Source organism: Euleptes europaea, chromosome 9, assembly GCF_029931775.1.
Source record: "Euleptes europaea isolate rEulEur1 chromosome 9, rEulEur1.hap1, whole genome shotgun sequence".
NCBI classification, from domain to species: domain Eukaryota; kingdom Metazoa; phylum Chordata; class Lepidosauria; order Squamata; family Sphaerodactylidae; genus Euleptes; species Euleptes europaea.
The window spans coordinates 7,070,387-7,095,657 of NC_079320.1; the positions used below are offsets into that span (position 1 = coordinate 7,070,387).

Sequence of the window (25,271 nt, forward strand, 5' to 3'; positions counted from 1 at the left end):
GAAGGGTCCCCTCAAGCTACACTGAAAGATTGGGACCTCTACCTCCAAACATGCCTCCCCTGGAGCCGCGGAAAGGCAAGAATGTGTTTTTAATGGCTTTAAATGGCCAAATTTATTTGTGAACTCCAAATTGCGTGCCAAATTCCATGGATCCGAATCGGGGGAGTTCGGACTTTGGCATTTCCCAAATAAAAATGGGTTGAATTTTGCCGGATCCGAATTTTTCCGAAATTTTTTTTTTTAACAGCCCTATAGCTGGAGATCTCTCGCTACTACAGCTGATCTTCAACCTGTAAAGATCAGATCACCTGGGGAAAATGGCTTCTTTGGCAATTGGACTCTGTGGCATTGAAGTCCCTTCCCTTCCCTCACCAAACCCCGCCCTCCTCAGGCTCTGCCCCAATACCTCCCATTGTTGGCAAAGGGGGACCTGGCAGTCCTAACACACATACATGCATGTCTTCTGCCACATGAACAAATGATGGTCTCCCTAAAATGACGGTCTCAATCAATCAATGACAGATAGAGGAAAGAAGTCTGGACACAATGTATGAGGAACATACTTATCCAGATATTTGGCCTTTGAAGAAGACCACTTCCTACTTTTTCCTGAGCCATCCAAGATGCAGTCAGTTAATGTGTGATTAGTTTCTGGCTTGAAATATGTCCCTGAATGGTAGACTTCATATAAAACGTTGCAAGTCATGTTTAAAATACATGCATGCGATCTTTCACATGAACAAATGACGGTCTCCCTAAAAGGTAGGGCTGTTGATTCGGTAAAAACCGAATGAAAAATACCGAATGAAAGCAAATTCGGTAAAATTTGGGTTCAGGTTTACTGAGTCTGCAAAATCCGGGAGGTTGCCAAAGCCAAATTTGCCATTCCTCAAAAAGCCAGATAAAAATCTGGGTTTTTCGGGAATCTCTTTCCGCGGCTCCTGGGGAGGCATTTTTGCAGGTAGAGGTCCCAAATTTTCAGGGTAGCTAAAAGGGTCTCTCCTTGCAAGAACCCCCAGGTTTGGTAAAGATTGGTTCAGGGGGTCCAGAGTTAGGGTGTCTGGAATGTGTCGCCCCATCCTCCTCCATTGAAATGCATTGGCAAAGTGGCTGTGTTCAGATGCTTTAGTGTGATCTTTGCAACATATCTCAATGGAGAAGCCGGGCTTTAAACAGTGGGGAAGTTTGCCCTGTGCCTCCAGAGATATACAATGTATCCGGACATCTTGCGATGTATTCTTGCGAGATTTTTTCCTTCTTATTTTTAATTGCAGAGTCTGTGCAAGCACAGACATGGCATCAGCAGTTTTGGCGTTTTCTGGTCCCCCCCCCCCATAAAAAGGGAGATTGAAAAACCACAACTATCGCTGGGTGCCCCATTGTAGTTTTGTGCGTTTTTTTCAAAATTATTATGATTAATGCCTTACTCTGCTCTAGTTAGATTTCACCTAGAGTACTGTGTTCAGTTTTGGGCACCACAATTTAAGAAAGATGTAGACAAGCTGGAACGTGTCCAGAGGAGGGCAACAAAGAGGGTGAGGGGTCTGGAGACCAAGTCCTACGAGGAAAGGTTGAAGGAGCTGGGTATGTTGAGCCTGAAGAGGAGAAGACTGAGAGGGAATATGAGAACCATCTTCAAGTACTTGAAGGGCTGCCATATAGAGGAGGGTGCCTAGTTGTTTTCTGTTGCCCCAGAAGGTCGGACCAGAACCAACGAGTTGAAATTAAATCAAAAGAATTTCCATCTAGACATTAGGAAGAATTTTCTAACAGAGTGGTTCCTCAGTGGAACAGGTTTCCTTGGGAGGTGGCGAGCTCTCCTTCCAAGGAAGTTTTTTAAGCAGAGGCTAGATGGCCATCTGTCAGCAATGCAGATTCTATGGCCTTAGGCAGATGATGAGAGGGAGGGCATCTTGGCCATCTTCTGGACGTGGAGTAGGGGTCACTGAGTGTGTGTGGGGGGAGGTAGTTGTGAATTTCCTGCATTGTGCAGGGGGTTGGACTAGATGACCCTGGTGGTCCCTTCCAACTCTATGATTCTGTGATTCTATAGAACTCTCTCAGCCTGCGGGGAGGCAGGCAATGGCAAACCTCCTCCGAATGTCTCTTGCCTTGAAAACCCTACGAGGTCACCATAAGTCAGCTGTGACTTGACGGCACATGGTGAGATTTTATTGTTGTTACCCGCCCTGAGTCCAGCTTCGGCTGTGTAGGGGGGGGTAGAAATTTAAAGTATAAATATAAATAAATAAATGGGGTACCAGCCTAATCCTGGTTGGTCTGGCACTGTTCAAGAAAGTGATGATGAAGCTTAGGGGGGGAAGCCCCATAAAATGTGTTCACATGGCACACTTATAGAGGGGTTTTCGGCCCCTGGAAAAATGTGTATATCAAAATCCAGTTACCTTCTCATTGGCAAGCTTTGCAGGGATTTCAGCTATAGATGAGAATGTTCACGGCATGCCGAATTTATTCGTGGTGTCAAATCGCATAATACCATTATAGCATTATGGTGAAAAGGAGGCTTTCTTTTTAATTATGCTCACAACAATCAAAATGTTGGAAATTAGCCACTGAAAACTTTGTAGATGGGATTTCAATGTAATAAAACTTCATGAAATATTTAGAATCCGCTGACATAAATTTTACAGCTCTTCTAGAATGAGGCTTTGACAAACACTTGAAGCTAAATAAAATGTCTTGTAGAGTTCTTTGTTCTTCTTGTTATAATTTGGAATTGAAGGTGTCTTTGTTTTGTGAGCCTTGGAACCATGTCGGTCTATTTCTTTTTCAAATCACTCAATTTCCCTAAAGACAGTTTGGGATATTTATTTTTCCCACAGAGAGGGAAATTTACTTTTTTTGAGAAATACCAACTGCAACAGAAGAGGAATTGTGCTGAACTAACACAGAGAACTCCCTGGGTGTATTTATTGCCGTAGAACATAAATTGGCTATTGGTCTTGGCTGTTGGTTTTTTAATTTATATTTTGTGTGACTCTTCTTTTTAATCCATATGCCTGCATATGCATCAGAGACTATTTTAAGAACTTGCACCTTTGATGCTGTTCATGCGGTTCCTTCCATACCTTTCAGCTGGTACTTATGGAATTGGTGCAGTATCTATTGACAGGTCGTACTCTCAATCCAGACCCAGTGTGGTGTAGTGGTTAAGAGTGGTGGACTCTAATCTGGAGAACTGGGTTTGATTCCCCACTCCTCCACATGAGCAGTGGACTAATCTGGTGATCTTCACACAACACATAGTTCAATTGTGGAACTCCCTGCCCCAGGATGTGGTGATGGCTGCCAACTTGGAAGGCTTGAAGAGGGGAGTGGACATGTTCATGGAGGAGAGGGCTATTCATGGCTACTAGTCAAAATGGATTCTAGTCATGATGCATCCCTATTCTCTCCATTTTCAGAGGAGCATGCCTACTATATTAGGTGCTGTGGAACAGAGGCAGGATAATGCTATTGCAGTTGTCTTGCTTGTAGGCTTCCTAGAGACAACAGGTTGGCCAGTGTGTGAACCGACTGCTGGACTCGATGGACCTTGGTCTGATCCAGCATGGCCTTTCTTATGTTCTTATGAGTTTATATCTCCACTCCTCCACATGAAGCCATCTGGGTGACCTTGGGCTGATCACAGTTCTCTCTAAACTCTCTCAGCCCCACCTACCTCACAAGGTGTCTGAGGTGGAGAGAGGAAGGGAAGGTGATTGTAAGCCAGTTTGAGACACCTTAAAGGTAGAGAAAACTGGGGTATAAAAACCAACTCCTCTTCTTCTTCCTTCTGTATGACAGGGCCACTATGGAAGGATCATGTTTGGCATGCAGAAGGTCACCGTTCATTTTCTCCAGGGGAACTGATCTCTGTCATCTAGAGATCAGCTGTAATTCCGGGAGATCGCCAGACCCTACCTGAAGGTTGGGCAACCCTACTTCATACCCTAAAGTGGTGGTGATCCCCACCCCCTTCTTTCCAGGCTCTTACACTGCAAAGAACAGTACACATTAGCAGGATGCCAACAAAGCTCTGAAGCTGCATTGAGTCAATAATCCCTTGAGTCAGTAATAAACCCTTTAAATTACCCCAGGCTTCATTCCTGATGCTTGAGCTGTGATTATTGTGGCCCTTTGCAGATGGCCAGGCTTAAAAGTAAAATAGTCCCCTGTGCAAGGACCGGGTCATTCCTGACCCATGGGTGACATCACATCCCGACGTTTACTAGTCAGACTTTGTTTATGGGGTGGTTTGCCAGTGCCTTCCCCAGTCATCTTCCCTTTACTCCCAACAAGCTGGGTACTGAGCTTGGAAGGATGGAAGGCTGAGTCAACCTTGAGCCGGTGACCTGAAACCAACTTTCATTGGGATCAAACTTGGGTTGTGAGCAGAGCTTGGACTGCAGTACTGCAGCTTACCACTCTGCACCACGGGGCTCTTGCAAGACCATAAAACATGATGCGGTTTTCTTTTCTGCTGAAGCTCTCTGCATTCCATGCATTTGAGGGCCTAGTTCAAATCAGATGTTTGGCCAGACAGACAGACAGACAGACAGACAGACAGATATTGGAATCAGCTAGGTAGGGAGGTTGTGAGCTCCCCCTCTCTGGCAGTCTTCAAGCAACAGCTGGGATGCTCTAGGCTGATGAGATTGGGCTATACCATACAGCCTTCCTTCCCTATATTCCCCTAGCTCCACCTGTATCATATTCTCTTTCTCCATATCCTGGTACCATGAAATCATCTTATAGTGTGGATGGGAAGGGAGAGGAAGATGAGGTCTTGTCAAAGGGCATCCAGTGAGTTCAAAACAGAAATGAAGTTTCAGCTGGAGACCTCTTGACTTGTTTGCAGCTCTATGACCACAAATATTTAAAACTCCCCTCCACTCACAGTTCACTCCCCTGTTCCCTGTTCAACCTTGTCAGCCAACAAAAAAAACCCATAATAACATTTCCAGCAATTTTCAAAAGTGACAAATTGTTCCATTGTGTTTCCCGTGCCTGTAATTCAGCTGTGAAACCTGCATTTAATGTGCTGTGTGCTGGAGGTGAAATCGGCTCTCCCCGCTTTCTTTCCCACTTTAACCATATTCACAACTGGTGCTCACTACTCTTTGGCAACCCTGAAGCTCCTTTGCATATTGTGAGAGGGGGCAGTTCATTTGCGCATCATTTTGGCTGGGTACCGAATCCAGGAGAAGGATGGGGGAACCAGGGAAGAATGGCTGAATAGCCACCAGACTGCATCTCCGTTGCATGCTGTGGTTTTACTTATTGGCGACTGAAAGCCTTGCTCCTGCTTCCACTTACAACAGCTTTTAGTAGACATTTGAGCGTTGACCTTCCTGATCCTAAAAGCTGCTAGCTGTGACCCAGACTACTCCCCATCATTTCATCTGGCCTTGCGCTTGAGTAATGCCTCATGCTTCCAAGCTGGTCTTCCACGTCTCAAGAGAATCTTCTAGATACCGTACTAGGTACGTTTTCTGGATCACGCAACATCTTTTAGTAGACATTTGAGCTTTGACCTTACTGATCCTGAAAGCTGCTAGCTGTGATCCAGACTACTCCCCACCAAGGCCTATGAGGAAAAGTTGAAGGAGCTGGATATGTTTAGCCTGGAGAGAAGACTGAGAGGCCATATGATAACCATCTTCAAGTACTTGAAGGGCTGTCATAGAGAGGATGGTGCCGAGTTGTTTTCTGTTGCCCCAGAAGGTTGGACCAGAACCAATGGGTTGAAATTAAATCAAAAGAGTTTCCGTCTAAACATTAGGAAGAACTTTCTAACAGTTAGAGCAGTTCCTCAGTGGAACAGGCTTCCTCTGGAGGTGGTGAGCTCTCCTTCCCTGGAGGTTTTTAAGCAGAGGCTAGATGGCCATCTGTCAGCAGTGCTGATTCTATGGCCTTAGGCAGATGATTAGAGGGAGGGCATCTTGGGCATCTTCTGGGCATTGAGTAGGGGTCATTGGGAGTGTTTTTGGGGGGAGGTAGTTGTGCATTTCCTGCAATGTGCAGGGGGTTGGACTAGATGGCCCTTGTGGTCCCTTCCAACTATACGATTCTATGAATGTTTGCCGCCATCCCTGTATACTGCTGAACATTGTGTGCATAAAATTTCCATTTCCTAAAGACCGTTTGCAGCTCTTCGCATTTCAGTAGAAGTCAGCATGGTCGCCTTCTCAACTTTCCCCCCCACTTTTGGCAGCTCCAAAAGCCAGAACCAGGTCTATATATTGCAGAAATAAATATTGAATGTGCCCATTATGCACATATTCATAAACTATGTATGCATGCCCCAACCATTAATACTTGGAATTGCTAACGTATAGCCATTAGCATCTTTCATGTTATACACACTGCTGGAATTTAAAAACGGGTTGCTCTCCTGTGCACCTTAAGGCATCTCGGCCGTCAGATTTTAGCATTGTAAGGAAATCTCTTCTTATTTATAGCAGCAGCATCATTTAGATACAATGTCACTGTGGATGGGTAGTTCCTGGGCCATTTGACTGCAAATTAACATTGGTGTTGTGTTCTTTTTGCACATTTCAGAGTTGTAAACTTCCAGACATGCCATGGAACATTCAAGAAGGCTTGCGTCCCAGTTCCAAAAACACAAGTCACTGCTTTTTGGATCCCCCCCCCCCCCCAGCAACATTAGTGCGGGCTTAATTCGGAAGTTCTGCAACCTTTTGCGGATTCAGGCTGTTCTCAGTTTCATCCAGTTCATATTAATCTTCTGGAAGGTTTGCAAGTAGGGTTGCCAGGTCCCTCTTCACCACCGGCGGGAGGTTTTTGGGGCAGAGCCTGAGGAGGGAGGGGCTTGGGGAGGGGAGGGACTTTAATGCCATAGAGTCCAATTGCCAAAGCGGCCGTGTGAACTCATCTCGATTGGCTGGAGATTAGCTGTAATAGCAGGAGAACTCCAGCTAGTACCTGGAGGTTGGCAACCCTATTTGGGAGTGTGCTAAGATCCAAATCATTCTGGTCATAAATAAGCGTGTTGATTTGTACACTCTGCCTGGCTCTTGCTGAGAGTTTCTTTGGCTAATAAATATATTTAAGGATAGTGGTGTTTCTCATTATTCTGTTCTCGCAACCACAGTGGTGGATTGGGTGGGGTTGCAGCATTGAGAGAAAGGTGTTCTGCAAATGCCCAGAGGCAATGCTCTCTAGGTCTGGCTTCATGTAATCCAGTTTAAGTATTGAAAACCTTTTTTCCCCCCTTTTTGAACATGCCCTCTTGAATAATTCCATTTTGCATAGTGTATGGAAAGCCAGGAGAGTGGGAGCCTTCCTGACCTTCTCAGGCAGGACGTCCCACATGCCCCTTCCATCTCTCCCTAAAGGTAGGTGGGTGGGTAGGAAAGAAAGAAGGAAAAACATACGAACGCACATGAAGCTGTGTTATACTGAATCAGACCATCAGTCCATCAAGGTCAGTATTGTCAACTCAGACTGGCAGCGGATCTCCAGGGTCTCAGGCAGCTGTCTTTCACATTGCTCATCTGCCTAGTCCCTTTAACTGGAGATGCCAGGGATTGAACCGGGGACCTTCTGCAGGCCAAGTAGATGCTTTACCACTGAGCCACAGCCCCTCCCCCTCGCCATCAGGTCACAGCTGACTTAAAGGGTTTTCAAGGCCAGAGATGCTCCAAGGTGGCTTGCTCTTGCCTGCCTCTGCGTAGCAACCCTGGTATTCCTTGGCAGTCTCCCATCCAAATATTAACCAGGACCACAAGCCTACTTAGCTTCCGAGATTGGGCTATCCTGGGCCATGCAGGTCAGGGATAACAAAGTTTGCTAAATTAGAAGCTACTTGTTGAATCTAACCATGAGAAAGGAGGAATATGTGCCAGGCCTATTCACATAGTGTTAAAGCAGAGTTTGGCATTCTGTTTGAACCAAGCATGAGAATGTTAGTAGAGTTTGCTGGTTAAGACCAGTGATCCATCTAGTCCAGCATGCTGTTTCTCATGGTGGCCAACCAGTTACCCTGGAGGGCCAAATTAGGTTGCTAGTTCCAGGTTGGGAAATACCTTGAGATTTTGGAAGCGGAGTCTGAGGCGGGCGGGGTTTGGAGAGGGGAGGGACTACGATGCCATAGACTCCAATAGCTAAAGCAGCTATTTTTCTACATGGGAACTGATTTCTACCACCTGGAGATCAGTCGTAAAAGTGGGAGATCTCCAACCACCACCTGGAGGTTAGCAACCCTAGGGCCAAACAGGCAGGGCATAGAGATAGGGTTTCCATCTCTGGGTTGGGAAATACTTGGAGATTTTTGGGGGTGGAGCCTGAGGAGAGCGGGGTTTGGGGAGGGGAGGGACTTACATGGAGTATAATGCCATAGAACCCACCTTCTAAAGTGGCCATTTTCTCCAGGTGAACTGATCTCTGTCGCCTGGAACTCAGCTGTAATCTCAGGAGATCTCAAACCACTTCCTGGAGGTTTGCAACCCTACGTAGAGGCCAAGGCCCTATCCTGGTGCCGCTTTGCATCTCTGAGTTCTGCTGCCACTGTAGATGGAGTTGCCAACCTCCAGGTGGTCCGCCGCAAAATTAAGGCTCAGTGCTGTAAGGATAATTGGAGCAACCCAAAACAGCACTATGACAATTTTCTTATGCAAAGAATAAGTGAATTTTATAATAGTGAAAAAGTGCAATATATATATACAAATATATACAAAATGGAGGTACAAGATACAAAATTTACAATATGCAGATCGGATATGCAGTGTCATCCAGATTGGAACCACGTTTCGCTTATGGCTTCATCAGCTTCCTGTATCAGTAATGGAAGTATAAATACCCTAGTAGGTGACGTCTCATGAGGACCGCAACTGGTTTGTATGTAGGACAGAATTCTATTACTGATACAGGTAGCTGATGAAGCCATAAGCGAAACGTGGTTCCGATCTGGACGACACGTCCTGATATCTTCCTCTCGTGGCTTTACTCCAGTTGTGTTATATTCAGTTGCTTGAAACCTAAAAACAAATTTTGGAATTACCAAAGACTTTATATCAAAAGACACCTTAATGGGTCGTGTACTTTGACTTACCTGTCAAATTAGGATCTGTGATATCCTTTCAATGGTCATATTTACTGGATTGCATATTGTAAATTTTGTATCTTGTTGTACCTCCATTTTGTATATATTTGTATATATATATTGCACTTTTTCACTATTATAAAATTCACTTATTCTTTGCATAAGAAAATTGTCATAGTGCTGTTTTGGGTTGCTCCAACCTCCAGGTGGTGGCTGGAGATCTCCTGCTATTACGACTGATCTCCAGCCGATAGAGATCAGTTTATCTGGAGAAAATGGCTGCTTTGGCAACTGGACTCTATGGCATTGAAGTCCCTCCCCTCCCCAAACGCCGCCCTCCTCAGGCTCTACCCCCAAAATCTCCAGGTATTTCTCAATCCGGAGCTGGCAACCCTATTGAGGCTGCCTTCAGTCGCCATGGCTAGTAGCCACCCATGGACCTCTCCTCCCTGAATCAATCCAACCCCCCTTTTTAACTGGCCTTTTCTGCATGGCTGTTTCACTCACCGTCACCCCTCCGACAACTTTGTGTTGATTATGCATGCGGTTTCTGGTTGTCAGAGGTTGCCTCGCTCTCTCCCTGCATTTCCATGTGTTCTGCCTGCATTTTCAAATTCATAACAAAACAGGTCCCTGAAAATGCGGGCAAAGTGTGCGGAAATGCTTGGGGTGAGCAAGGCAACCTCTGACGGTCGGAAATGGCATGCATAATCCCAACAAAAACCTAAAGTCGTCTGAGGGGTGACGGCGAGGGGAATAGCCATGCACAAAAGGCCTGAAACTGTAAGGCAAGGAGATTTTCTTCTTCGAAAATTTACCTGGTTGGTGTGAAGCTGTTTGTCAGACTTTTCCATGTCCTGGACGCTGCAAAACAGCAGCGGGTTTCCAGGCTGCCAGGGAGTGTATTGACGCCCAAGGGCAAGGGAGAAAACGAACATGAAAAGAGGCTTCTCTCCTGACCGCCTTCCGTTTCCTTTTATCTAGTGATGCCGCGTTTCGCCGAGCAAGTCGAAGTCGCCATCGAAGCCCTGAGTGCCAACATCCCTCAGCCGTTTGAAGAGAATGAGTTCATAGACGCCTCCCGCTTGGTTTATGATGGAGTTCGTGACATCAGGAAAGCTGTCCTGATGATAAGGGTACGTACGGCGCCCAGGGAAATAAGAGTGTGGGCTTCGCACGCCGGCATCGTGGCAGGCGAGGGGAATGGAAGAGCCGCTTGGGCTTTGCGCAGCCCTGCAATCTGCAAGAGGCTTGCTCCATCCAAACCAATGTGAAACGAGGGCTGAAGGAGCTGATGCATACAATTGGGGGGGGGTGGTATTGGTTTATTGCATTTGATCATGACGGGTCCCTTTATCCGGGGAGCTCAGAGCAGCTAACCTATGAGATTGATTTGTCTAAGAGAGAGAATCAGAAACTGGGGTGTTTACACTGGGATACAGCAATATATGTGTTTATATGGTTATAAACACATATATTTGGATGGTATGTGCAGGCCAGAGTCTTTCTGGTTTGGTTTGGAAAAGAAGAGTCAAGCTTCGGTCTTTATAATGAAGAAAAAAGCATGAAGACTCTGGACTGGCCAAGCATAACATCGATGCTGAGATCTTCACCCTAGCAATCATAGTGGATTATTCCACCATCCACTATAATATACAGCATGGTTTACTTGAGTGAACCCCCTCTGATGTGCTGTTCTGCCTCCTTCTTGCATTTATATTGGAAGAATTTGAGCCAATCTGTTACAGGAGAAGGAAAGCGTCTTCTTTCTTAATGTATGTGGCTGGAGTAGGTACAATTCTGATCCTTTCCAACTATTTCCTTGTTTTATTGATAGGGTTGCCAGGTCCCTCTTTGCCACCTGCGGGAGGTTTTGGGGCGGAACCTGAGGAGGGTGGAGTTTGGGGAGGGGAGGGACTTCAATGCCATAAAATCGATTGCCAAAGCGGCCATTTTCTCCAGGGGAACTGATCTCTGTCGGCTGGAGATCAGTTGTAATAGCGGGAGATCTCCAGCTAGTACCTGGAGGTTGGCAACCCTAAGTAAGAGCCAGACAGAGTGTATAAATCTATGACCGGATGGATTTGAATCTTAACACACCTTAGCAGGAGATCTCCAGCTAGTACCTGGAGGTTGGCAATCCTATTTACTGATAATTCATTTACAATAGACTTTGGCAGAAGTGCAACTTTATCTATCCTGGTCTTCATAACCTGGCCAGTTCTACATATGTGAGAGAGGGTAGCTTCTAATATTTTGTCATTGATTTCCCCAGCTGAAAGTAGCCACAGATATAAAACAGGTCCAGAAAAGAAATTTGATCAGCTGTTTAGTTCTGATCAGCTGTTCTGCATTGAACAGCTGTCCAAAGCTAAGCATCTAGGACCCAATGTGGCGCCTGCTGACACCTGGTGCCTGCCAAGTGCTTTTAGAATGTCGGGCAGGGGACTGGCCATTGGAGATTTGATTGGCTGTGCAGACTTCACAAATGTTGCTTTGGCAGCAGCTGCTACCACAGCACAAGGATCGTCACTGCGTGACTTGAAGGTAAGCTGCAGCAGTCATTTTGTGGCTGACTCCACCTCCTGTGGCAGCCATTTTGTGGCATCCAATTTAGTGGCTGCGCCCAGCACACTCTGTCAGAATTCCAAAGGTGCCCGCAGGCTCGGAAGGGTTGGTGACTCCTGATCTGGGAAAACCCTTCCCTTTACAGTCATACCTCTCTGTCAAAGAAATTACCGATTCCTCAAGGCATGTGAATATCTGGTTTTACCGTCATCCAGTTGTCTGCAATTGGAACCATTTGTCTCTCATTAATGTCTGTGCAGAGCTTGCTGTAAGAGATAGGTGTTCTTAGTATTGGAATAAATAAATAAAATCGACCTACTGTGTCTCTAAGCTTCCAAAGGGACAGTTTTCAGTGTTTATTCAGGTAAGGAAATTGTCATTTCAGCGTTGACTAACCAGCTGATTTGATTTTATCGAGCGTCCCTCTGCCCGCCCCTACTAACAAGCTAAATAGCATAATAATTGGAGGAAACAATTTGTGTCTGGCTTTGCAGTTTTACCCTCTCCAGCTTCATTAAGATCCTGAACTTGTGATACCCCTCTAAAGAGACAGGAAGGGGTGTCTTAGAAGATGCAGGGGTGCATATCCGTTTTATACTTGGGGGTCCAGTGCCGGGTGCCCACATTCACACTGAGCTCTGTGTACACCTGAGCCATCTCAGAACTCTCTTTGTTTAATGGGGGGGGGGAGTCATTTTTTAAACTAATTTTGTAATAATTATTTATTAAACAATACAATAGGGACGATATACAGCAACGTACATGTAACATGAGTAAAATACAGCTTAAACTGGACCCCAAGACTAGAGAATTCAAAACAGATAAAAGGAAGTATTTCTTCACACAACTGTGAATTGTGGAACTATATGGTCATACATTTGTATATTACTTGTGTGTGCATTGTATGAGTTTTCATTTGACCACTGATGAAGGCCTGTAGTCCGAAACACATGTGGTCTGTATGGTTTAGGTCTATCAGCCTCATAAGTTGCCATTGTGCCTTGTTTTATAATGCTTAATGTTTTTTAAACTGAGATATAAGCACCTTAAAATAAAAATATTTTTCTATTATATAATTTTACCTTTTCCACCCAACCTTGGGTACCCAGCTTTTGGTTTTTTAGGTTGGATTTCTCCCCCCCCCTTTTTTTTTTTTGTTCAACGCTGGACCACATCAGGTGAATTCTCTATTCTTGTTTGACCTTCGGTGTTCCTCGGAAGGCAGCTGATGTACATTCCCATCAGCTCCTCAAATCTAACATGCAATCACCTCTCCCCTCTAGGTGTGTTCCTTCCCCTGAAACAGTGAGAGAACAGTTAAATTGTAGAACTCCCTGCCCCAGGATGTGGTGATGGCTGCCATCTTGGAAGGCTTGAAGAGGGGAGTGGACATGTTCATGGAGGAGAGGGGTATCCATGGTTACTAGTAAAAATGGATACTAGTCATGATGCATACCTATTCTCTCTAGGATCAGAGAGCATGCCTATTCTATTAGGTGCTGTGGAACACAGGCAGGATGGTGCTGCTGCAGTTGTCTTGTTTGGGAGCTTCCTAGAGGCACCTGGTTGGCCACTGTGTGAACAGACTGCTGGACTTGATGGACCTTCGCCTGATCGAGCATGGCCTTTCTTATATTCTTAATTCATTGGAAAAACTGACCCAAAACTATAAAATGGAGGAGCTACAAAACACAGTGAAATGGTACAATCCATAGAATGGGCAGGATGGTGAAAACTGCCTAAGGCCTCTGCAAAACCACAGAAGTGTGAGAACATGCCCCCTTTCTTTCCCCTTTCCAATTCTTGATTTGTTTAGCTTAATGGACACACATGCTCACATATGGATTCTTCCAGTGGCTGACAAAAAATCAGAATGAAAAGCAATCACATTTAAAAAAAAGCTATGCATCTTACTTCATAACTAATAAGGTCTTTTATGCATGTCTGTTTCATTCAGCGTCACCCCTCCGGTGATTTTTGGTCTTTGTGTAGATTATGCATGTCATTTCCAACCGTCAGATGTCGCCTCGTTCTGTCCCTGTGTTTCCCACATTTTCAGAGACCTGTTTCTAAGAAGAGGCTAGATGGCCATCTGTAAGCAATGCTGATTCTATGACCTTAGGCAGATGATGAGAGGGAGGGCATCTTGGCCATCTTCTGGGCATGGAGTAGGGGTTACTGGGGGTGTGTGGTTGGTAATTGTGGATTTCCTGCTTTGTGCAGGGGGTTCGACTAGATGACCCTAGTGGTCCATTCCAACTCTATCATTCTATGATTAAAATGTCTTGTAGGCTCATCAAGGCTGTCCGTCAGAAGCCATCCCACCATAATTGTTGAGGGTACACATTGCAGAACAAAGGAATTATCTGTGATGTTTGTTGGTCTGCATGTCAGAATTCCCCTCCCTCCCAAATCCAACTTCAATAAATGGGGAAATTCATCTCTGTTTCGCTATATTTTCCCGACCACATGGAAGAGAATCAAAAGTGTATGGAAATATTAGAAATATCTGTGCCAGGGGGAAAATACTTCCCTCCACAATATGAAGAGGGAAATAGTTCCAGTGTCATCAGCTTTGTCAGATGATTTCGGCAGCTGAAATTGAAGGAGAAAGTAATATACTAAGCTGCTCCGTTTCTCCCATCATTTTATAGGTTCCCCGTAACATGTTGTTTTGTCACTATTACTTTCAGGATTTCCCCAGTAAGAGTTATTGGAATGAAACCCCCTGTATAGCTTACAACAACAGAGAAAGGGTCCATTTTTTCCCCTCATTTTCGTTTGGCCTAAAGGCAGCCCAATTACTCTGCGGCCGTTGGCCGTGCTTTTGTATCTCTTCGATCTGATCAGTACAACTCAGGGAGAGCAATCTGTTTGAAAAGCGACGTGGAATCAGAATGTCTAGCAGTCTGTTCACACAGTGGCCAACCAGAGGCCTCTAGGAAGCCCACAAACAAGACGACTGCAGCAGCATTACCCTGCCTGTGTTCCACAGCACCTAAGATAACAGGAACGCCCCTCTGATAACTGGAGAGAATAGGTATGCATCATGACTAGTAACCATTTTGACTAGTAGCCATGGATAGCCCTCTCCTCCATAAGAAAAGCCCTGCTGGATCAGGCCAAGGCACATCAAGTCCAGCTGTTCACACTGTGGCCAACCAGGGGCTTCTAGGAAACCCACAAACAAGACGACTGCAGCAGCACTGTCCTGCCTGCATTCCACAGCACCTAAGATAACAGGCATGCTTTTTCTGCATAACTGGAGATAATAGGTATGCATCATGACTAGTAGCCATTTTGACCAGTTGCCATGAATAGCCCTCTCCACCATAAGAACATAAGAAAAGCCCAGCTGGATCAGACTAAGGCCCATCAAGTCCAGCAGTCTGTTCACACAGAGGTCAACCAGGTGCCTCTAGGAAGCCCACAAACAAGGCAACCTGGCACCTTCTGCATACGAAACAGATGTTCTATTACTGAACCATGGCCCTGCCCCAGGGAACATGTACATCTAAGAGGTAATTCAGGTGCACCTTAAGAACATAAGAAAGTCCATGCTGGATCAGACTAAAGTCCATGAAGTCCAGCAGTCTGTTCACACAGTGGCCAATCAGGTGCCTCTAGGGAGCCCACAAACAAGACGACTGAGCACCATTATCCTGCCTATGTTCCACAGCACCTAATATATTCGGCATGCTCCTCTGATACTAGAGATTTCTCTAACAGTGGGCAACATGGTTGCCGTAGGAGTCTCTAAAGGGCATTGCCTGAAGGACTCTCCAGAGGAGAGAGTCCCCTAAGCGACGTAAATAAGTAAAATAAATGTCCTAAGATGAGACTGGATTCTCCCTGAGCTGACTTTCCAGTCTGGTGTGGGGAAAAACCTCCTCGTAGCCTTGGGTAGCTGCAGCTGCCTGAATGATCTAATCCATTCCTTTATTTCCAGCCTTTCCATTTTCAAGGTAGTTAATAAAACGAAAAGGATACGTAACGGCGCAGTGGCAATGAAGGGATGCCAAGCGAGACACCTCCGTATGACAGTCCCTTAACATTTCTTTTGTGCTTTGTTCTGCAGATTGCTTAGTCATGTTCAGCTACGAACATCTTCCAAAAATGCAGGTTGCAGATTTTGAAGAGAAAAAAAAATCAATACCAAAATGTATTTTTTTTACTCTTGCATTAATTAACACTGCTAGTTTTCAGCAGCCTCCAGTGAAATAGCTGGCAGCCGTTAAGCATAGGGTTGCCAACCTCCAGGTACTAGCTGGACATCTCCTGCTATTACATCTGATCTCCATCTGATAGAGATGAGTTCCCCTGGAGAAAATGGCCGCTTTGGCAATTGAACTCTATGGCATTGAAGTCCCTCCCCTCCCCAAACCGCACCCTCCTCAGGCTCCGCCCCAAAAATCTCCTTGCATAGACTTAATTTAAATATGATCCTAGAAAGGCAGAAGAAATTATCTGTCCCATGTTGCCTGAACCAAATGTCTTGTTTAAACTGGGCTACAGTATATGTAATGCACATGGCGTACATGTAATGCACATGTTACCCATGTAACGCAAGAAATACTAGCACGGTATGCTACAGGGCTATGAACCTCTGGTGTGCTAACATTACACAAGTAGAGAGTGATGGGCCTGGTTAGTATTTGGACAGGAGACAACCAAGGAATTCCAGGGTTGCTAAGCAGAGGAAGGCAATGGCAAACCACCTCTGTTCTTCTCTGCCCTGATCTGGATGGCCCATGCTAGCCTGACCTCATCAGATCTCGTAGGCTAAGCAGGGTCAATCCTGGTTAGTACTTGGATTGGAGACCACCAAAGTATTCCAGGGTTGCTATGCAGAGGAAGGCAATGGCAAACCACTTCTGTTAGTCTCTGCCCTGATCTGGCCCATGCTAGCCTGATCTCATCAGCTTTCATAAGCTTTTCAGGGTCAGCCCTGGTTAGTACTTGGATGGGAGACCACCAAGGTATTCCAGGGTCACTATGGAGAGGAAGGCAAGCCCTGGTTAGTATTTGGATGGGAGACCACCAAGGAATACCAGGGTTGCTATGCAGAGGAAAACAATGGCAAAGCACTTCTGTTAGCCTCTTGCCTTGAACACCCCATAAGGGGTCGCCATAAGATGGCTGAAATTTGACAGCCCTTTACACATACGCAAGGTGCTACTGAACTTGAATCTGGGTCCTCTACTGCAGACCAACCCAGCTGCCCTCCTGAAATGATTTGTCAGAGGTCACTTTGTTTGGGGCTCTTTGGTGTCTCAGCAGCATTCTATCTTGCATCTTCTCCTTTCAGAAGATTGTTGCCATCCATGGAACACTTTGGACTGTCTAACAGATCTTCAGCGCCTTTCTTTATTTAGAACACTTACAGCCTACTTTTGTAATTCAAATCAATAAAACTCCAAACAAAGTTAATTAAAAAAAATAAGAGCAACCATGAGAACGTAGAAATATTCAGGACGAAATGTAACTTGAAAAGGCTTTGCTGGAAACAAAAAGTATTCAGCTGGCACTAGAAGAACTTTCCAGAAGGAACTACTTGTGATGTGTTAGGAAGTGAGTACCATAGAGTTTTGATGCTAGAATGTCAACGTGGTCACTTCACTTCCGGTCATGCCAGAAGTGACATCATCCTTCCAGGACAATGCTCCCATTCCCCCCAATTTTTCCCGCCGGTCTGTTGAGCAGTAGGGGTAAAGGATCAGCGGAAGGCTGAAATGAAATAATTCCCTTTTCCCCCTCAAGTAGGTACCTGGGTATTGCTATCGCTCTGCATAATTCAGGGCCCATTACGTTGTCTGATATTTTGGGCTCTCCTAGTAATGAATGGATGCATTTATGCTTCAGTGTGTGTGTAATTTACATTTCAGTTGGAGGAATGGTATGCCATTCCTAGCTCAAGGTGACTTTTCCCAAACATCTTCTTAATCTCTGGAAACAAATTTGCAGTCAGTTTGCCTCAGCGACATTATTGGTCTTCCTTTTTTACAGAAGCCAAATGCAATTATTTTGAAATATTACATTTCGGGGGGTAAACACATCCCCTGGGTGTTCGTTTGCAAAACATAAGTTCATCCCCTTAACAGAGTTAAAAGAAATCACAGCAAGGTGATGATGAATCCGAGTTGTAAAAGAACAGGGTTGGAAAAGCTTCATTTTTCCCCGGACAACTCAATTTGGGGGCTTGCCGGCTTTCGCAGACAAGTTAATTTAAAATGAAGGAGAAACAGCGTTCCCTGGGCAGGTACTTGATGAAATAGAAAGTTAGTGTATGCTGGGGTTTTTCTCTATTCTTTGTAAGCGTCCCACCTCTTATTTTTCTCCCTCATTTGCTTTCCTGTTTTTTTTTTCTCTCTCTCTTTTTAAATCCAGACTCCCGAGGAGCTCGAAGATGATTCTGATTTTGAGCAGGAAGATTATGATGTTCGCAGCCGAACGAGCGTTCAGACCGAAGACGATCAGCTTATTGCGGGCCAGAGCGCAAGGGTGAGTGTGCAGTCCCAGCAAGGCATTAATGCCGCTCCAATCTCCAGATGAGGCAGTGCGGGTTGGCGCCTCGTAGTAATGAATGGATGCAGTACGGGTTGGCGAGCGGATTCGGCAAACGCAACCTCGAGATGGCTGCAGATTGGGAAGCGGCAGCTTGCATTCTCCAGTGTTGCCGATTATTCTTGACACTCTTGTTCAGTGGAGTTGTGAAGTTGATTGGGGGAAAAAACAGAAAGTTTCACGGAAGTTTCATAATGTTCATTTTCAGCATGAGCAACATTTACGCTTGGAATAAAGGAATCTGGGCTCTGATGCCAAATCTGATGCTTCTGTATAGAGTCCCGGTATGATTGCTTTTATGTTTGAAAAAGAGTAGGTTTTTAGATCTCATGGTTATTGGGGAAAGTGAAGGCTTTGGCTGTGGTTAGGGTTGCCAGGTCCCTCTTTGCCACCGAAGGGAGGTTTTGGGGGCAGAGGCTGAGGAGGGTGTGGTTTGGGGAGGGGAAAGACTTCAAAGGAATATTATTCCATAGAGTCCACCCTCCAAAGCGGCCATTTTCTCCAGGGGAACTGATCTCTATTGGCTGGAGATCAGTTGTAATATCAAGAGATCTCCAGCTAGTACCTGGTGGTTAGCAAAAAGAACAGCACTTATGGAAAAGAATGCAGAGAACTACTGAAAGCTTAACCATAAATATCAATATAATATAGAAACATGAGTACAAGAGCAAAACACAGGAACAGTGTCCCTGTTATAACAACATAAGGATGGTAGAGTCCAAGAATGGCAAGAATAAAGGATAGGTTTCCGGTATTAAGTCCTATTTTGCACAGGCTTTTTCAGTTATGGCAATCCCACGACGATCAATCATTATTCCTCAGAACATGTGTTCTATAGAATACATACATATATCATTATAAGTGAAAAATATTATTTACAGGGGCATAACAAGTCAAAACTAACAAGCCTATAAGTAAGTTCATACTTACCTAGGATCAAGGCATGTAGCCATACAATACAAGCGGATGGCGAATCTACGTCATCTGCTGAGGGGTGTATGCCAGAACTGAAAAAGCCTGTGCAAAATAGGTCTTTAAACCCCTCTGCGCTGCCTGCACAGACAGCGCAGAGGGGCTTGTTGGGGGGCCCTTTAAACAGTTTAAAAGGGCCCTCTGCGCGCCTTCAGGGAATCCTCTGAAGGCGAGCGGGGGGGCCAAATTTTCCCCTGAACTCCGGATCCCCCCCGAATTTCGGGGATCCGAAGCGGGGGAGTTCGGACTTCGGCACGGCCCGAATAAAAACGGGCTGAATTTTGCCGAATCCGAATTCAACCGATTTTTTTTTTCAACAGCCCTAGTACCTGGTGGTTGGCAACCCTAACTGTGGTATAGATAAAGTTGCCGATTACAGGTTGGGAAATTCCTGAAGATTTGGGGGTGGAGGCATGAGAGGGAGGAGTTTGGCGAAAGGAGGGATCTCAGTAAGGTATAGGGTCATAGAGTCCACTCTCCAAAGGAGCCATTTTCTCCCAGGCTATGGATCTCGGTAGATCAACTGTTATTTCAGGAGATATCTAGGCCTCTCCTAAAGTTTGGCAACCCTATATCCACATGAATCAGCCTTATAGTGAATCAAACAATACTAATTTTGATGGAACAAAGGTTTCATAGAATCTACGATTCTATGATTCTATGAAACCTTTTGTTCCATCAAAATTAGTATTGTCTACCCAGAGTGGTATTGTGTCTCCAGGGTCTCAGGTAGAGGTCTTCACATCACCTGCAGCTTGTTCCTTTTAACCAGAGATTCTGGGGGATTGAACCTGGGACCTTCTGTGTGCCAAGCAGAAGCTCTGCCACAGACACAGGCTTAAGTGCATTTGGGTATGTGCAGGGAGGTAGTAGAGCTGTATCATTCTGTGCAGTGATGTGGTTCGAGAGGCAGTGGAGAATAGTGTAAGGATCCCTCTCCTAAACATTGTGAAGAGAGAAACAGTCCACTGGTGTGCACAGACACGTTGAATCCTCTGCGTGTAGCCTTTGAATTGAGGTACTAAGCATTCTGAGAAGGGGCCGTGGCTCAGTGGTAGAGCATCTGCTTGCCATGTGGAAGGTCCAAGGTTCAATCCTCGGCATCTCCAGTTAAAAGCATCAGGTAGTCAGTGAAGTGAAAGATCTCAGCCTGAGACCCTGGAAAGTGGCTACCAGCCTGAGTAGACAATACAAACTCTGACAGACCAAGGGTCTGATTCAGTAGAAAGCAACTTCAGGAGCCTGGATGGAAAGTCAATCACTATCCCATGAATTCTACCTTGCCTTTGACTCTGCCTTTCTGCTCTTCACACTCTCTGCCATTCGGATATGGGAATTTTACTGATGTCCTCTGAGTGCGATTGGGGAAGAGGTGACTGGCACTCCCACTCCTTTCATTTACACTATTGCTTTATTCAAAACAAATGGACATTAGTGCATCTAAGAAGAGGAGGTTGAGGGGGGGGAAATACAAAGACTTGGTTTTTATATGCGGACTTTCTCTACCACTTAAGGAAGAATCAAACCATCTTATAATCACCTTCCCTTCTCCACACAACAGATACCTTGGGAGGTAGGTGGGGCTGAGAGAGTTTGGAGAGAACTGTGACTATCCCAAGGCCACCCAGATGGTTTCATGTGGAGGAATGGGGAAACCAACCCAGTTCCCCAGATTAGCCTCTGCTGTTCATGTGGAGGAGTGGGGAATCAAGCCTGGTTCTCCAGATCAGAGTCCACCTCTCCAAACCATCACTCTTATCCACTTCACCACACTGGCTCATGATTTCTCTCTTTAAGTGTTGAAGGGCTGTCACTTAGAGGAGGGGAGGGAGCTGTTCCTGTTGGAAGCAGAGGACAGGACTCGCAATAATGGGTTTAAAGTACAGGCCGGACGGTACCGGCTGGATATTAGGATTATTATTTTTTTACAGTAAGAGTTGTTCAGCAGTGGAACCGTCTTCCTAGGGAGGTGGTGTGCTCCCCCTCACTGGCAGTCTTTAAGCAGAGGCTGGACAAGAACTTGTCAGGGATGCTCTAGGCTGATCCTGCATTGAGCAGGGGGTGGGACTAGATGGCCTGTATGGCCCCCTTCCAACTCTATGATTCTATGAATCTATCTCCACCAAGAGCAAAGTGACTTGACAGGGCTTGCAATGCCTCTCCCCTCCCAAGACACAGAAGCTAGGGATAGGGTTTGGAGATGCTCATCCTCAAAACGTCCTCTTACAATTGGGTCCTTTTTTCTTTTTCTGCGTCTGACTCGAGTGAGGAGCTTTAGCTTCCATCTGCTGCCTTGTCTTCCGTGTCAGAAAAGAGTAATATCTGAAGCTGCCCTGATTCTATCATTCCTTGCATCAGCTGTCAACGGGAGCTAAAGTGGCAGCATCTGCCATGTCTGGAATATTCCGTCACAACGAGCTTGCTGGAAATGGAATGTTAGAAAAACCACTGAGAGATGTGGTCCGCATTAGCCAGGATGTGCTAATTCGCCTTGCAAATTGTTCCAGGTTTCCTCTGCAAATTACTGTTGTTGTTGTTAATCCAGATTTATATCCCACTCTCTATCCCGGCCAAAGCCGGGCTCAGAGTGGGTGACAACCATTAAAACATAATACATAATAAACTAGGTGTAATACAGTATATAATAATTCCATTACAGTTTAAAACCAAATATTCCAGACAATAAAATCAATCAAATAGGTGCCCCATTATTGACACACTGTTCCATGGCAAGCTAGGGGGGGAAAGCAGTCAGGTTCCCAGCAGAGTAAGCAGAAGACTCATATAAGTAGGGTTGCCAACCTCCAGGTACTAGCTGGAGATCTCCTACTGTTATAACAGATCTCCAATTGATAGAGATCAGTTCACCTGGAGAAAATGGCCGCTTTGGCAATTGTATTCTATGGCATTGCAGACCTTCCCCTCCCTTCCCCAAACCCCACCCTACTCAGGCTCTGCCCCAAAAATCTCTAGGTATTTCCCAACCCAGAGCTGGCAACCCTACATATAAGATGGAAAGAAGCGGGAGAGAGGCCAACTATGTTGAAAATAATTGCTGCCCTCAACCATAGGCCTGGTGGAACATCTCGGTCTTGCAGGCCCTGTGCGACTGTACCAGGTCCCTCAGGGCCCTGTTCTCACTGAAGAGAGAAGAAGAAGAGTTGGTTTTTATATGCCGACATTCTCGGCCACTTAAGGAAGAATCAAACCGGCTTACAATCACCTTCCATTCCCCACAACGGACACCCTGTGAGATAGGTGGGGCTAAGAGTGTGACTTGCCCAAGGCCACCCAGCTGGTTTCATGTGTAGGAGTGGGGAAACCATCCCGGTTCACCAGATTAGCCTCCGCTGCTCATGTGGAGGAGTGGGGAATCAAACCCAGTTCTCCAGAGTCCGCTGCTCCAAACCACCGCTCTTAACCACTACACCATGCTGACTTGAGAGAAAAAGTTCCACCAGGCTGGGAACAGGACCGAAAAAGCCCTGGCCCTGGTTGAGGACTTTACTGTTATTGGTCCTGATGTTTAATTTGTGTATGTGAGTATGTTTAGCTGCTAGATGCTATCTATTTTTTATTTTCCCCCAAAAAAGAAAAAACCCAGCTAATGATTATAAGTACAACCCTACCTGAGTAGCAGCACTGTAGTAGGGTTGTCCATGAAACAGAACATCCCATGTTAATGGAATGAAGACTCAATATCAGTGTCCCACAGTGTGGCTTCGCATAGTTAAATTGTGGAACACCCTGCCCCAGGATGTGGTGACGGCTGCCAACTTGGAAGGCTTGAAGAGGGAAGTGGACATGTTTGTGGAGGAGAGGGCTATCCATGGCTACTACCATGCATGCCTATTCTCTCCAGAATCAGAGGAGAGTGCCTACTATATTAGGTCCTTTGGAACACAGGCAGGATTATATCAGGTGCTTTGGAACACAGGTCTGATCCAGCAAGGCCTGTCTTATGTTCTTATGTCCTCTCCAGGGTAACCCCAGAAGCCAGATTGGATTTTATGACTTGTATCTATCAGGCAAAATTATGTAAATGTGCATTGATATTTTGCATAATGTATTCTGCTTCTGCTAATCAAGGGGAGAAGTTTTTTTAAAAACCCACTATTCAAGTATGTGATCTCCTTTTCAATCTTTCTGGCTAGAAACTTAAGTTATTTCTTCTACAGAATGTGTGTGCCCTTAGGTAGACTACCCTGTGAAAGAGGTCAGCAGCAGTTGTTCCCATTTCAAACATGATCAAACATGTTTCCCATAATGAAATCAAGAACCGGAAACAGTGACGCAGAACATAAGCAGCATAAAATGATTTACTGCATTGTCCAGTATTAGACACTCAGTGGAAAAGCTAGATTTGAGCCCAATAGCACCGTAGAGACCAACAAGGTTTTCAGGCTATAAGCTTTTGAGAGTCAGAGCTCCCTTTGAACTAAAAAATTCGCTATAATTCGGGTTCGGGTTTAAATGGCCTTTTTCCCGGGAAATCCCGAATCCCCTTATGGGTAGGAATTCGGGTTTAAATTTGGGATTCCCAAATAATTCAGCCACTTAAAACCATTTAAACACATTCACTGCTTTTTGCAGCTCTGGGGGGGGGCATTTTTGCAGGTAGAGGTCCCAAATTTTCAGGGTATCTTGAAGGGACGCTCCTTGCAAGAACCCCCAAGTTTGGTGAAGATTGAGTCGGGGTACAAAGTTATGGGGTCTGGAAGGGGTCACCCCCCATCCTCCCACATGGAAATGCATTGGGAAAGTGGCTGTGTGACTCTTTAATCTGATCTAATTTATCTCAATGGGGAAGCCGGGCTTTAAACAGTGGGTGGGAAAGTTCATCCAGTGCCTCCATAGCACCTTAAAGACTAACAATATTTCTGGCAGGGCATGACTTTTCATGAGTCACAGCTCAATTCTTCAGATAACTCCAGAGCTGTTACTCACAAAAGCTCATACCCTGCCAGAAATGTTGTTAGTCTTTAACATGCTACTAGGCTTTTGTTCTTTTCTAGAGCTCTCTTTGTCAGAGAGCATTGACTCTCGAAAGCTCATACCCCGAAAGTCTTGTTGGTCTCTGAGATGCTACTGGGTTCGAATCCAGCTCTTCTACTGCAGACCAACACAACCACCTTCTCGAAACTGTTGGTGGAAAATCTGAGTCTTCAGTATCTCTTGACAAGAGGCAAGAGAAAGAGCCAGGCAAAAAAAAAAAAAAAACCATCTCAGGACGAGTTAGTTCTGCAGTGCTGGGGAAACCACTGAGAAGACTCCTTTAAAAAAGGAAAGGAAGCCAGCTGAAATTAACAGGATTCTGGCGTCTTCACCCAAAATTAATGCTAGTACTTTTGTGCATTGCCGCTACAGAAATGCGCTGCCCAGGATCTATCAGGCGATGAAAATGTCCTTGCCAGGGAAAGACCGGAGGCTACTAAGTAGCTATAAAACTGCTGTACAGAAGCCGTTAATGCTATTCAGGCTCATTGTAGATCCTTGATTAGAAATAAATAAAATGGTAATGTGCACGCCGCATTTGCCGCTCACGCACACAGCGAGTGAGAGCACACTGTTTTAAGGGAGGGGAAAAAATACGTCTGCTATTGAAAGACTCCAGGCAATCAAGGTTGGAGTATTGACTAAGGCGCAGATCTAAGTGTAATTCGGTAAAAGAGGCCCGGCTTTGTGGATGCGGTGTGTCGTCTTGGAAATATCGACGAGTGTCAGATGCATAAAACAGGCTCCGTGTTTCCTTTCAGATGTGGAGAGGAGGGGGCTTTTTTTCATTTCTTTGCCATTTTCTGCGGGGGGGGGGGAGTTTTTCACGTTAACATTTCAGGCTGCCGAGTTGCACTGATAAGGCCTAATTAAAACTCCAGTGCTGAATTTTAATTTGATTAATGGCAGTTTTCCCTACGTCTCCCCCACATCTCCTGTTTATAGATAACCATTTTTTCTGTTCTGGTTTTGGAAAAGGTCAATTATGAATTTTTTAAAAAGCCAAGAGCATTTTAAGAATAAGTCGAGAGTGAGGCTGCCGCTGATCGAAAGTGACATAAACAAGAAAAAATGTAATGACACTTAAATAGATGTCACACCCCAT

The 25,271-nt window shown here is 45.3% G+C and overlaps 1 protein-coding gene across 1 annotated transcript in view; it reads left to right on the forward strand.

The window, feature by feature from the left end:
- Positions 1-25,271, forward strand: part of CTNNA2 (catenin alpha 2) — a 633,745-nt gene that overhangs the window by 550,751 nt on the left and 57,723 nt on the right. The window contains exons 13-14 of the mRNA XM_056855155.1: positions 10,052-10,203; positions 18,023-18,136. Coding sequence (XP_056711133.1) covers positions 10,052-10,203; positions 18,023-18,136 — 266 coding nt within the window. The remainder of the gene's footprint in view (positions 1-10,051; positions 10,204-18,022; positions 18,137-25,271) is intronic.